Below are 14,572 nucleotides of genomic sequence, written 5' to 3'. Positions count from 1 at the left end.
GGTAATAAGCATCTGCTCAGTGGCCGGGTCCTGCCTTGAACAACTTATATATTTCTTCAAGCCTTCTCCTGTGAGCTCCACAAAGGAGAGAGTAAGAGCCAAGGCCTACAGTGGTAATGGTATCAGCTGGTGTGCTTCTAGCATGGTGAGTAGCATGGGGCATGGTGAGCGTGTGGTTGACAATTTCAGTCCCCCAGGCAGGACAGACTGGAGCCACAGACAGCTAGCAGAAGTTGCCATTTATTGAGATACATCACAGGCAGACAGGAGAGCCAGGCATGGATAGATTCAGAGAGGGGTTGAGTCTGGTGGAGACTGGGGAGGTTGAAAGGCCTTCGGGGACCACTCCCAACTTTCCTCCCTCCTCCCCCAGCCTTCCCTGAATGCAGGCAGAAGAATAGAGGAATTGAGAGAAATCCAAACTCCTCTCAGTGGTCAAAAGGTCACCCCCAAATCACTCAAATACCTCACTCAAGGTGGTGGCCTTAACTTCCCCTCCCATCACATTGCCAAAGCAAGGAGAAAATGTGGGTAGATTTGAACCTTCCCAAAATGCAGGTCACAGGCAAAGAGTCTGGCATGCAAATACACCAGACCTGTGGTCCTGGGGCTGTTCCCGCTCCTATGGAGGTGGGTGGGGAGGGCAGCAGAGGTGGGGTGAGTAGAGCAAAGAGGAAACTGCAGGGGCCCCAGCTTGCACTGCTGGGCAGCTAATACCTCCGGCTTGACGTCTTGACCGTGGTGGTCTTCCTCAGGATGGAGGTGCCCCCAGAGACGGGCCCTCCCTTGACGGTGCTGTAGCCCACATTGGTGCCAAATCCGCCCTTGCCAGCACCCCCTCCCCTGCCCAGAGACATGCCACCCCCGAAGCCAGCCGCACCGCCTCCGCACACCGTGGTGGAGTTGCCAGTCACCGCTGCAAGGCAAAGGGTCTGGGTGAGGCAGGGCAGCCATGCTGGAAGAGGGACGGGGACTTGCAGAAGCCAGTGAGGGACGGGAACACAAGCAGGCAGTGGAGCCGTAGGAAACTGATGGAGAAGGTGGAGCAGGAAGCTCATTCTTTGGGAACCCCTGAACTTGTCTCCAGGGGCTCAGGTGGAGGGCAATGTGCTTCTGGCCAAGGACAGATTGAGTGGATGGAGCAGAGGACCGGGGCTGGGCGTGGGGCAGGGCACGGCAGCAAAATACTCACAAATGCTGACTGCACTGGGACATTCTCCAGACATCCTGAAGAAACAGAAAGATCAGGAGAAGGGTCAGTGGTCCCTGGGGCCCAAGTGAAAACCCTCCCCCTCCTTCCTGCCTCCCACTCTCTGCCTTCACGGTGGATCAACTCAGTGGGTCAACTCTTGAGCCAGGGCTCGCAAGACAAGACCAGAAGATGTGAGAAACACGTGCCCGTGGCTGTGCTGGGCCTCGCAGACCTTCCTGCAGGTGCGACAGAGAAAGCAGAGCCACAGCAGGCCAAGTGGCCCCCTCCTCCCCTGTCCTTGTCCTGCCTTCCCTCTGCATGCATATCATGGACAGCAAACAAAGCTCATGCCAAAACAAAGCTTCCTGGTTTCTGGCTCAAGTGACTTTCTTTACATCTCATGCCTTCCCAAGGACAGAGATGATTAATTTTTTTTTTTTTCAAAACTTCAAAGGTGGTGGGATCTGGTGTTGGAAGAAGCCTCACTTCTGCAGGGCTGCCGACCACCGTAAGGATTACTGATTGTCGTGCCAACCAAGGAGAGGCGCAGCAGAGCCCGTGAACACAAATGGAGTCTCCCGTGGGTGATGAGTTAGGAGCCCAGCTCCCTGGTTCCTCCCTTCTTTCCCTACCCCCAGCACAGAGCCGACGATGACATGGGCTCTCCCACAGGCAGGGCTGGAAAGGCCTCTAAATCAGGGCAGGAGGGGGCCCCCACCTGCTCTCCTCGCTCTCCAGCAGCTTGCAGTAGGTGGCGATCTCCACATCCAGGGCCAGCTTCACGTTCATAAGAGCCTGGTAGTCGCGCAGCAGCCGAGCCAGGTCCTCCTTGGCCTGGTGCAGGGCCATGTCCAGGTCCCCAAGCTTCTTCTGAGCATCCTTCAATGCCATATCCCCACGCTGCTCTGCTTCTGCGATGGCCGTCTGCAGTTGCTGGCACTGCCCAAGGGATGAGAAGTGTTGGGAACACCCTCCAGGGTCATCACATCCATCTCTCTGCCCTCAAACCAGACATCACCATTCCCCATCCGTCCCCCCCTCAACCCCAACTGAGAAAGAAGGAAAGGAGAAATATTCATCTCAGAGAAGAGATACTATTACACAAGCAGGGTCATGTAGCACCACTGGGAAAGTCCTTACTGAAGTCTAATCTTAGTCCCTCCTGCTGCAACTCAGCCCAGTGCTTCAAAGAGATAGAATAAAGAATATAACCTCACCATTAACCAGATGCTTCACTCTGATCTGGGGGAAAACCCAAGCTTTTTAGCCATATCCTAGAGGGAATCAGCACCTATGACCTGGACACTTGAACTGTCAGCCTCCTGCTCCGATCTCCTGGAGATAGGCTCAATCTCCTTGGAGATCATCCCACCTGCTCCACCACTAATATGCAATGTGACCTTGGACAAGTTCTTATCCTTCTCCGGGCCTGTTTGTTATCCTGTAAAAGGAGTGTGTTGCTCTTAATGGTCCAGCGTTTGAGTGTGTCCCATACATCAGGAAAAGAGCAGTTCTCACCCCTCAGCGTGACAATGAAAAGGTCACCACCTCTGCCAACCCAGGCCTGATCCCCAGGCTCCCAACCAAAGGCTCACCTGCTTCTTAACCGCATCCACCTCACCCTGCAGCCTCTGGACAGTGCGGGTGAGCTCAGCAATCTCATTCTTAGTGTCTCGCAGGTTGTCCCCATGCTTCCCAGCTGTCACCTGCAGCTCTTCATACTGGAGACCAAAAAAGTGTCAGTGAGCTGTCAGTTCCAAGCCCTCCTGGGTAACTAGTGGCCCCAGGCCCACCCTCACAGCGAGAGCCCCACACCCTCACCCCCACCCCCACCCCGTGTAGGCTGGGTATGTCTGGCCCCAGGCCTCTCACAATGGCGGAAGTTCTGTCTGTCCCAGCCCACACACCTGACCAGCCATTCTTCTCACCTTGGTCTGGTACCAAGCCTCAGCCTCAGCCCTGCTCCTCTGGGCAATCAGCTCATACTGGGCCTTGACCTCAGCAATGATGCTGTCCAGGTCAAGTCTGCGATTGTTGTCCATGGAAAGGACCACACTGGTGTCAGACACGTGGGTCTGCGCTTGGCTCAGCTCCTGCAGAAAGAGATAGCTGCCACCAGCGTCCCTGCTCCAGGCTCCCAGGAGACACCCGAGGGATGAAGGACGGGGTCCCCAGGTGGCATCAGGAGGCCTGTGCTCTGCCCCAGGCTGCAGCCTAGAAGGAAAGGCCTCATTCCCTCCAGCTGGGAAATGGGGCTCTCATTTTTATAAATATCTTTCCTTTTTGTGGATTTACAGGTTTCCCAGAGATTAAAGAAGGGGAAAGAATGTGTACGTACTGCACCCAAACCCAGTGCCAGTCCCTTTCATCCTCAGAACACCCTGGGAGTCAGGCCAGGCCACTTTTGTCAACTTGGGAAAAGTCTCCCCTCTGAGCAGGGGCAGACAGTGGGACCCGGGGAGCTGAGCATGGGCCTGATTCAAACCCCACTCTCCACTCAGCCAGCTAACAACCTGCACCACGATTCACAGTGGCCCTGACACAGGTTGGTTAGGAAAGAGGCTTGGGAAAGAGAAGTGACACATCCAAGGTCACCAGATCCAAGGTCATCCCAACCAGTCCTGGGGCCCAGACTGGAATCAATCAGTTGAGCAACAAATCCCAAGTGGTTTCCTCTAGACTATACTGACATTTATAGACCATGGTGATGTTCTTGGACCCTCCCTGGGTTTTTAGGACCATCGAATTTGACATATAAACAGGCATTTAAAGATGCCATGAACAGCAAGTTCAGTTGCTGTGTTCTGTCTTTGAGTTCAGCTCTATCACTAGGTCATCTGCATGGTCTCCTAGCTGAGCTCTGTCTTCGTCGCACCCATGGTCCTTCCCGCCCTGGGCTGCCGACAAACTGCCCAGACTCCAGCTCCAATCAAATCCCTCATCCCCTCAGTGCTCCTCAGTGGCTCCCAAAGGGGAGAGAATCTTCCCCCCTCAAAGTCAACACCTTGTGTGCTCTGGTCTTGTCTCCAGCTTTCCTGCAGCCAGTGGGATTATAACAGATAGAGCTGGAATATAACAGCTGCTCTCACTGACTGAGAATTTCCTGTGGGCAGGTGCTGTGTTAAGCACTTGACAGGCACCAACTCATTACAGGCCCTTTTCCAATAGCACAAAGAGTAACCTGCCCCAAATCACAAACTGATAAGCGGGGAGCCCAGTCTCAATCCTAGGTCGTCTGACACCAGAACCTGAGGTGACACAGACTAAAAGAGAGATAGGCAGAAATCGAGAAAGAAATCTGCCAAAGCCAGAACTGCCATCCGTACCGACATAGATTTAGATTACTAAGTTACGCTGTCTTTTGAAAGGTGGGATGGATGAAGAGGAAGGGGCGAACACCAATCACTGAAATGTTTGTGGTTTAGTGAAAAGACATGAGCTCTGGAGACAGGCAAAGCGAAGTTCATGTCCCCAGCCTGCCATTCATTAGCTGTGTGACCGGGGTGGTCATGAAGCCTCATGATGCCTCCGCCCCCTCTTTTATAAACTGCCCGTGATAATACCTTCCTCGTGCGGTGGATGTAAGGATTCAGATCCATTTGTGGCCCATGGTGGGTGCTCAATAAAATGCATTATGTGCCCACACCTCTCTGAAGGTCAGTCAAGACGTCCATGAGGCTTATTTGCTACAGATCATGTCATTTTGCCACAGCAGTGACCACTCTGCCAGTGTCATCTTGCAGCATCACCCCCTCGCCTCCCCAGCTCAGGGTCCCTCGGCAGTCCCGTGCCAGAGCTTGGTCCCGAGGAAAATCAAATTGGAATTTTTAGGACAAGAAGATCTACCAGATACCACCTAGAGTGATAGAATAAGAGGATAAAAGGGTTAGGCTTTCCAAAGAAACAGAGCTGATACAAGTGGAGAAGGAAGAGTTCTGTAGATTAAAGGTATGTGTCTCCTCAGACACCAGGGACTGTGAGAGGAAGAGCAGGTGGAGGGCCTCTGGGCAAGGAGGAAATGAGCCAGAGAGGCCAAAGTGTTGACACCGGAGCAGGGGCTGAGTCCCACAGGGATCATCCGGGCCAGAGGGAGGGCACAAGGCTGCTTTTCTGCCGTGTAAGACATGCCAGGGCTTGGTGGGTGGCCCTCCGGATTTCCCTGAGATCTAGCTTGACCAAAACCAGAGCCTGAAATCAACTAGCGAGTGCTGATTCGTGCAGGAGGCAGCAAGGAATAGCTGCTCTGGCCTTCATTCTCAGCCCCAAAGAGGCACAGGTAGGCAATGAGGAACTCTGACAAGGAGGAACCCTGGCTTGGCCCCTAGCCCACCTTCCCTGTCCACCCAATCCTCACCTGATTCTCCCAGACCCTCTCTGCCCTACCCTGCCCACCCGCTGTTCCCCAGACACATGTGCTCTATGCTGCGTCCATATCACTCTGCAGGCTGGGCCCTGGCTGGCAGGCCCTTCTTTCTCCTCCTTTAGAATTCCTGCCCTTCCTTCAAAAATTCAAATCCCATCTCCTCTGAAGCTCCCCCAGCCCTATAAGGAAGGGTCAGGCACAGCCTGCACCAGGCACCTTGTCCCTGTCCCAACACGGCCTCAACACCATGTGCTGAGACTGTAGGGCCCCCAAAGCCAGAGCCATGTGGAAACTACTCACTAATATGTGGTATTAAATGATAAGGAACAGCAAAGGAAAGAACACTGGGCATGCCAGGCATGTGCTTTAGACAGTAGGAAAGCCAATTCCTACCCATTTAGAGAAAAGTGGGCGGGCACTGTTGACCTGGCCCCAAAGAGAAAAGAACCTAAGAGAAGAGAAGGAGGAATCCCCAAGCAGCAAACCACCATCAGTGGTCCCAGTAAAGAAGAAAGTTGGGAGGCACCTAAGAAATCAGCGTGATGGCACAGAACATTCCCCAACAAGCTCCATTCTGACAGGGCAGGTAGAGATGTTAGAAGGAGAAAAACACAGCCAAGGATGAGCCAGGGGAAATGCTGAGGCAGCTGACAAGGGCTGTAGGGAAGCTCTAGGTGAGAAGAACAGAGAGGCAGCATTGGGCTAACCCGAAAAATACCCCCCCCAAACCCAACAATTTAATGGCTATGTCATTTACCTGTTTCCCATCAAAGAGAACAATCATCAAACTAGAACGGGCAGGATGCTGGAGAAGAATTAGAAAGCCAAGACAGCCACAGAAAGTATGACAGGCCTTGACCTTGTTGGGGACTCTCAAGGGTCCAGGCCAAAGGAGCATATCCTAGGAGGCCATGGGATTGCCAAGGGGATGAATACTCCCAGAGATCCATAAGAAATATGGAGATTAGGAAAGATTCCAGAACCCCCGATGCAGCAAATGTCCTCATTTTCAAGGGGATGATATTTAGACTTCTTCAGCTTAAACCTGACGTCAACCTCCTATGAACTTCTAGAATCACAAAATGTAAGAGGCATAGAACCAGCAAGACTTCCCTAAGGAAAGGCCAAGCCAAATAGATTTCATTTTCTCCTGTGATTGTATTACTAAAATGCTAAAGGACCATCACAGACATTGCTTGACCAAGACTTCCACAGCATTCTTGAACACAAGACAGAAAGATGTGGGCCAGATGATGATATGGTCAACTAGATTTTAAAGTAGCTGAGGCACTTGAACCACAAATTAGTGATTAGTGGAGTGAGGTCAGCCTGGGAGAAAGGCACCACTGAAGACCTAGTTCTTGCACTAGGACTCGGTTCTTGGCCCTGTTGGCTTTAATGTGCTCACTGGTCACGTACACTGAAATGAACATTCACATTGAACTGAAAGTTTACCAGGTCTGCAGAGAACCCCAAGCTGGGGTATCATGAATACATCCAATTACCCAGTTGGGTATCTCCAACATATGGATAGGGGAAATCGAGTTTCAAAGTGCCCACAGTTACCTAGACGATGGGATGAAACCATAATCACATGTCACAGGGAAAATGGGACTCATTAACTCTTGCATTTGGTTTCAAAACTTCAACTGCCCAAATCTAGGAAGTTGGAAGCAAATGGATACATGCCTCACTTGAAAGCATTCGTGTGGAAAAGTCCCGGGGTTTTTTAAGGAGCAAATATTGTGAAATGGCTTCTAAAGATGACACATAAACTAGCGCAACATTAGGTGCACGAATGCAAGTCTGTAAGCTCCCTCCCTATCCCACTCTTTTCCAAAGTCTGGACTAAGAATGCTGTTGCCTCAGCTTCCTCATATGCCACAGATGTCAGTCCCTGAAGCATCCTGACCTCTAAAGTGTTGCCCTGTGAAAGACAATATGCCACACAGAAGACAACTGGGTTTGTTGCCTGGAGGGCAGAATCAGGGCCAATCAAGAGCAGAAGTCATGGGAAGAAGATTAAAATCAGCTTTCTAATTTGGTCAACAATGAAAATGCCTGCCCTAAAAAATAGTGAGCTCCCTACCACCAGGAGGATTCAAGCCGAGGCTACATGACTCCTATCAGCGATGTTAGAGAAAGGGCTCCAGCACGGAGGGACGGTGGGCCACGAAGCCCCTACCGAGTCTGGGTCTAGGTCCTGGATGCTAGGATCAACTCAGGTTAACTTCAGCCCTCTCGCCCTGGTCTTCAAAACCTCCTGGTTTCCTGGGACCCCTCCTGGATCCTGCAATCTACCCACTACCCACACCTCAACTCCTGCACCAACCTGGAATCTCAGGCCCTTCTCTGCCCCTCTCTGCTCCTCCAGCCCTTGATCCGTTACAAACTGGTCTAGAAGGGAAACAGTCTAACAGAGGAGCGCGAGTCAGACTCTGAAGTCCAAGAACCAGGTTTTAATTCCGGCACTGCCTCTAACTAGCTATGTGACCATGGGCAAGCTACCCTGAGCCTCCGTGTCCCCTACTATACAATGGAAACAATAGTTGTACCTCTACTGTGGCTTTGTTGAGAGGATTATGTAAAACTTGGCCCGGTGTCTGGGCTCATCCTTAGCACTGAATACATGGAAGCTCGTGTTAATGAAAGGTCCAAGTTCTATCTTCTTCCAGTTAAGTTGCACTGGTGAATTCAGATCAGACCTCCAGGGGGAATCCCCAGTGCTATACATAAACGTAATTGTCCCTGTCTATTGGTCATCTCACCATTTCATAGAGATGATTCAGGAAGTCGAGCTCCTCAGTCAAGGTGCCGACCTTGCCATGCAGATCCATTCGGCTCATGTATGCAGCATCCACATCCTGGGGGCAAGAGAGACAGCAGGGCAGATGCCTCAGCCCCCAGGGCTCTCACCTCCCTCTGAGTCAGCCCAGCACCTTGGCAAGCCCAAGAACCACCTCCCCCACTCCCTGCCACCTGTTCACCTTCTTGAGCAGCACAAACTCGTTCTCCGCTGCAGTGCGCTTGTTGATTTCATCCTCGTACCTGTTACATAGGAAGACTCAGGCCAGGCTCAGCCTACTTCTGCCTTTTAAGACATTTAACCCACTTGGCTTTAAGCCCCCTTGGGTCCCACATTATCTAAGAACACCTTTGAGAAGCAGTTCTGTAATGCAGCCCACCAGTGAAGAAATTTGGGGTACAGTCGTTAAATATTCCTGCCCACCCGCTTTGAGGGAACAGGCCCAGATTTTGTGCAATAATATGGCAATCAAGCCATTTCTTTGGATCAGAGCCCATAGGAGGCTTTATAGGAACAGGCAGCAATGTGTCAACTGCGGTTTATTTTTGCGTTCACTTTTGACAGGCAGGAGGTCATTTAAAACAGCTCACTTCTCTCCAACTGCTTTTGCTGAGATTTTAAGGGTTAGAAATCACCAGTATCAAGTTATTGGGAAAGTTATGAAAGATTATACCCTAAAATTATAGATATACATATCAACTCATCATAATATCTGCCCTTTATCTGGATCTTGATTCAAACAAACTATTTTTAAAACTTATGACATTTTTGGGACAGTCAAAAATTCAAAAAAAATGGATAGTCGATGATATTGAGGAATTACTATTTTAAAAGCCTGAGATGTGGTTATGGCATTATGTTTATGTTTGATTAAGTCAAGCTATACTGATGAGCCATATGAATATAGCCAGTACATATCTGTGAATGAAATCACACGATGGCTGGGATTTGTTTCAAGACGATAAGGGAGGAGAAAAATCAAGTGGGTGTATAGATGAAACAAGACTGCCTATGAGTTAATAATTATTAAACCTGAGTAATAAGAACATAGAGGGTCCTTACATATTCTCCCTACCTTAGAGTTTTTTAAATTATGAATAATACACAAATAAGTGGAACAATTCTCCAGGACACAATGGGCCCAGGGCCTGGACACCCAAGGGAAGCTGCTTTGTCTGTGCACTCCCCCAGATTGGACCCAGGAGCCTGGGAATGGGGTCACCCTCTCTGGGGAGATTGCCCACGCCATCCCCTCCCCACCCCCACATGGGTCCAGCCGTCCAGTCCTCCTCACTTGCTCTTGAAGTCCTCAAGGACATCCTGCACATTCCTCAGCTCTGAGTCCAGCCTCCCCCGATCACTCTGGAGGTTGTCCAGCTGCCTCCGCAGGTTACCCAAGTAGTTCTCAAAGAGGGGCTCCAGGTTGTTCCTGGTGACACCCAAGTTCTGGCCCTGCTCCTGCAGCAGGGCCCACTTGGTCTCCAGCACCTTATTCTGCTGCTCCAGGAAACGGACCTGAGCCAGAGCAAGAAGGGTGGTGGGCTGGTGCCATCCCCTGGCTCCAGGAGGGACCCAGGACTGGGCCCATCGTCACCACCTGTCCCCAACCAGGACCTCACAGGGCCAGTGCACGGCCCATGCATTGCTGAGGGGAGGAGTTCCTAAGGGAATAGTCTTTGCTGGGAAAGACTGTCCAATCCAATGACAAAGACTCTAAAGAGTTAATAAACTGCCAATGCCCCAACTCAGTCATTTACTAGTTGATGACAGTCAAGTCACTTACCTCTGGGTCTCCCTTTCCCACTTGTCCTGGGTAAACCAGACTACATCAGTGTTCCTGAACCCTAATTCTGCACCAAAATCAACTGTTAAAAATGCAGATGCATATATAGGTGTATGTGTATGTATGTATATACACAAATATGTACATACATACATGTGTACGCACACACGTGGGGAAAGAGAAAGCAAATGTGACAAAATGTAAAAATTGGTGGATCTAAAGCGAATTAAGTCAGTCAGAGAAAGACAAATACCATAAGATTTCACTCATATATGGAATTTAAGAAACAAAACAACACGCAAAGAAAAAGAGAGAGAGAAAGAGACAAACCAAGAAACAGACTCTGAACTCTAGAGAACACACTGCTGATTACCGGAAGGAGTGGGTGGGGGGATGGGGGAAATAGGCGATGGGGATGAAGGAGGGCACTTGTGATGAGCACCAGGTGATGCATGGAAATGTTGAATCACTATGACATACACGTGAAACTAATATAACACTATATGTTAACTACATTGGAATTAAAATTAAACTAAATTAAATTAAATTTTAAAATTTGGAGAATCTGGGTGAAAAAATATATAGGAATATATTGTACTGTTCTGGCAACTTTTCTATAAATTTGACCTTTTTTTAATTTTAAATATAGATGCCCAGCCCTATCTCTAAAGACTTAAAAGAGGGCTCATGGCATGGGCTTCACAGGCCCCCTGGGGGGTTCTCTGCCCAGCCAGAGACACCGGACAGGGTCAACTTCACAGACCCCCAGCTCCTAGAACATGATGCTGAGAGCCTGAGAGAGGTTTTTGCTTGTTTAACCTCTGGGACAGTCCCACAGGAGGACCAAAAGTCACTAGGGGGTAAGGTGAGGAGGTGGGCGGAACAGCTTGCTTCACCTGCCATCCGGTTTCTCCAGGTCCCACCTCCACAGCACCCCAGGCCCAAGGTCACATGGCCTGGGAACCATGAAGCAGGCGCATCTGCCACAAACATAGACAAGACCTCTCAATGCCAAGGACCATAGGGCCCATGAACCTGAGTTCCAGGCCTGCCTCTGTCTCCAAGTGCCTGTATGATCCTGGGCAAATCCCTTGCCCTCTCTAGTCCTGTTTTCTCTTCTTCAAAATGGACACAATATCACTATGGGTGTCCCACAATGGGACACTGTGGGCTTCACATGAGAAAGAGGACATGAATGTTGTTTGGGAACCCCCAGGTCACTGAACTAAGATAACAGTTATCCACCAGGATTTTCCCCATCATGGTCCCCTTGCCTGGGGACTTGTGGTAGAGGTAGACAATGCAGCAAAGCAGACCTGGAAATGCCAGAGAGCAGGTACAAGAGCCACCCAGTGAGTCTGGAGGCCAGGGATGCTCCCGATCTGGGACAGATCAAACTATACCCCCAGGTCATGGTGCCCTGGCGACCACCCTCTTCACTGTCCACCCCAAACTGAGCCTCTTGACCAGAACAGCAAGGAGGAATAGGAGAAGCAAAATGGTAACTTCTCCTAGGACAACCCCCTCAATCGTGTCCTGATCACATCTTTGTCCTTAGGCCTTCTCCAACACTGAGAGAACAGGGAAGAGATCGGGCTCCTTGGGTAACTTGTTGGACATTTGAGCCGGTTTCCCCAGCTGTGAAATGACCAGAGGCACTAAGGACCACCCTGTTAAGAGGAGCCGTGAGGACAGTCTACTCCCTAATCGTGCGACAGGCCGCTGTGTGATCATGTTAATGACGACCATAGGAAAGACACAACACAGTCAAGCCGGGCTCGGCAACAGGCCTCGTGAGTAGAATCAAGTTCACCTGAGCAAGGACAGTAAGACCCAGAAGACTGTCGCCAGGCCAGAGAGCTCCAACCTCCCCCACAACAGTGTGCAGCCTCTGCCCAGCACCCCCTCTCTTAGCGGCCCTGCTTCTACTCCAAGGGCCCCTCCCTGCCTCCTTCCACCCCAGCTCACCTTGTCGATGAAGGAGGCGAACTTGTTGTTGAGGGTCTTGATCTGCTCGCGCTCCTGGGTGCGCACCCTCTGGATCTCGGGGTCGATCTCCACGTTGAGAGGGGTCAGCAGGCTCTGGTTGACAGTGACCTCCTGGATGCCTCCCGGGGGGGCAGGCCGGCCCGAATGCCTGCCGGCCGGCCCCCAAGCCCACATAGGCCCCACTGCCGAAGCCGAAGCCTCCCAGGGCCCGCCCTGAGGATGACCCTCCAGCCACACTGACTGAGATGCTCTTGCTGCCCCCCAAGTTATAGAGGCTTCGGCTGCCAAAGCCACTCTTGCTGGGGCCACAGCGCGGCCCCCCACCACTGCCACCGCTCCGGGACACCGTCACTGAGCTGAAGCTGGTGCGGGCCCGGGAGCCACCTCCTCCACTTGCAGAGTTGGAGCTAAAGCCCCCTTTGGTGGAGTATGTCTGCCGAGCCACAGAGGACCTCATGGCCATCAGAGGGGCCGGAGTGCAGGCTGGGAGAGCAGAGAGCAAACGCGGTAAGCTGCTGTGCCACCGATGGGCTTTTTATCTTTTCCCAGTTGGGCTGGCTCCTGGGCTTCACAGACACTCCTGCCCCATTGCCTCAGGAAGAGAGGGAGGCGCCCCGTGGGCCAGGGGAGTCCCCTCTCCCCCAGCGGGAGGGAGGGGCTGCTCCCAGTTATCACCTGTGCTCCCGAGCTGGGGCTGAGCCGAGACTGTGTGGGGCAAGATGCCACCTTCTCCCCCCTGGGGCTCTTCTGACTTGGAACGGGATGATACAGGCTCCCATGGCCGCCCCCACCACCCAGGGGCTGGCTTGCTCTCCCACCCAGCCCTGATGGCCACCGTCAATGGGGCTCTGTTCTGTGGGATCTGGCCCAGGCCCCTGTCGCAAGCCAAGGCCCCAGGGCCCAGGGCTGTACAGGTGGCAAGGAAAGGGAGGGTTGGGCAATGGGCTGTGGAGAGGGTGCCCAGGCCTGCTCCAGTCCCACCCTCCCAGCCCACAGCCTCATCGCCTCCTGGCAGGTCCAGGGTGGGGGCCACAGGTGACAGGGTGGGGGCGGGGGCAGTCTGTTCTGTCATCCGCTGGCAGATTGTCTGCTGGGCGGAGACCCCGTGCCAAGCAAAGTGGGTACAAGGACAGAAAGAGGGTTTTGGCCCAACCGTGGGGCCGGGGCACTTGAGGAGAAGGTGGAAAGGCCTGGGCTCCTCAGGCATTGTGCCGAGGTCAGGGAGATGCATGGCGCAAAGCACACTTGGCTGGGGACTGAAGAGAAACAGAGCGCTTTGACTATCACCTGAGAGCCCTCCCCTCCAGCCCTCTGTCCCGCAGCAGAGCATCCCCAGAAGGGCCCAGCCACTTTTGAGGGGGCTGCAGGTGGGTGGAGGACACATCCCATTCTGATTAGACATAAGTACACGTCTAAGACTGTGTTCAGCAAAGGCCCCAAGAACCCCAGGGAGCACCCCAACGTTCCCGTCTTCCCAGCCCCCAAGGAGCCTGATGCTTGATTCAGAAAGGCCAGGGGCTCCTTGATCACTTCACACAGTCCCCTCCGTGCCCCCCCACCCACCTCAGGCTCCTGGGACCAAGCACAGCCCCAAAGGAAGACTTGGAGATGTCAGATGTTAGTGAAATGTTAGGACTGAGGGAGTGTTGCCGAGGTGACTTTGGAGATTGGCCCTCCTCGCCCACTTGAGCTTTCAGCTGGAAAACTGGAAAATGGGCCCAGAGAGGCAAGAGAGACTTGCCCGAGGGAAGGAGCCACAACAGCCCCTTGCCACACTCTTTCCACAGCGGAGTTGGGACTCTGGCCACTTGTCGCCCCAGGATCCCAAAGGAGAGGACAGCGGCCCATTCCCACAGCCGGAGGAAGGCAGGCGGAGAGCAAACCCACTCCAGACCCAGAGGAGGCTGTGGGACTCTTTCCCGGGGCCACTACGAAAGGCTGTAAGGGGCTCCCAGTTGCTACAGATTGTTGAACCTAACACCCACGAGGGATGCGGTGAGGGGCACTCACAGAACTAGTCCCTTAACACCCAGAAAGGGATCTTCCTTTCTGCTGGGAGCTAGGATACAAGGCATTTGGGCAAGCCAGGCCAGGAGGTGAATCCCCACTGAGCTGTGTGTCCTTGGGCTGCTCTCAACCCCCCTGGACCTCCTTCGCCTCTGCCTTTTTGAAAGGGGAAGCCCTATCCAAAAGCATTGGCCTGTGATTCTAGGACTGAGCCAGGACTGAGCCGTCACTTCCCACTGACCCTTGTCTCCTGTCCCTGAGGCTGTGCTCACTTTCTCAGCCTCCCTTTATCGCTTCCCGCAGGTGTGTGGAAAGGGGAGACAGTCGTGAGTGGGACTTCTGGGGAAGGGAGTGATGTCAGCCCTCTGAGTCAGGGCAGCCGGGGAAGTGGGAGTAGAGTCGACTACACACACTCCACCCTTCCCCAGGAAT

The 14,572-nt window shown here is 52.6% G+C and overlaps 1 protein-coding gene across 1 annotated transcript; it reads right to left on the bottom strand.

Moving 5' to 3' along the window:
- Positions 1-224: 224 nt before the first annotated feature.
- On the bottom strand, positions 225-12,759 carry KRT79 (keratin 79). Its single transcript, XM_021686674.2, is given in 10 exon segments — positions 225-916; positions 1,193-1,227; positions 1,911-2,131; positions 2,788-2,913; positions 3,121-3,285; positions 8,324-8,419; positions 8,543-8,603; positions 9,656-9,876; positions 12,113-12,266; positions 12,268-12,759. Coding segments are annotated over 10 exon segments (1,614 nt in total). The 5' UTR covers positions 12,597-12,759; the 3' UTR covers positions 225-710.
- Between the last annotated feature and the right edge of the window lie 1,813 nt (positions 12,760-14,572).

Source organism: Neomonachus schauinslandi, chromosome 5 (genome assembly GCF_002201575.2).
Source record: "Neomonachus schauinslandi chromosome 5, ASM220157v2, whole genome shotgun sequence".
NCBI classification, from domain to species: domain Eukaryota; kingdom Metazoa; phylum Chordata; class Mammalia; order Carnivora; family Phocidae; genus Neomonachus; species Neomonachus schauinslandi.
The sequence above is the reverse complement of the archived record's forward strand: the minus strand, read 5'-3'. Positions and strand labels throughout refer to the sequence as shown.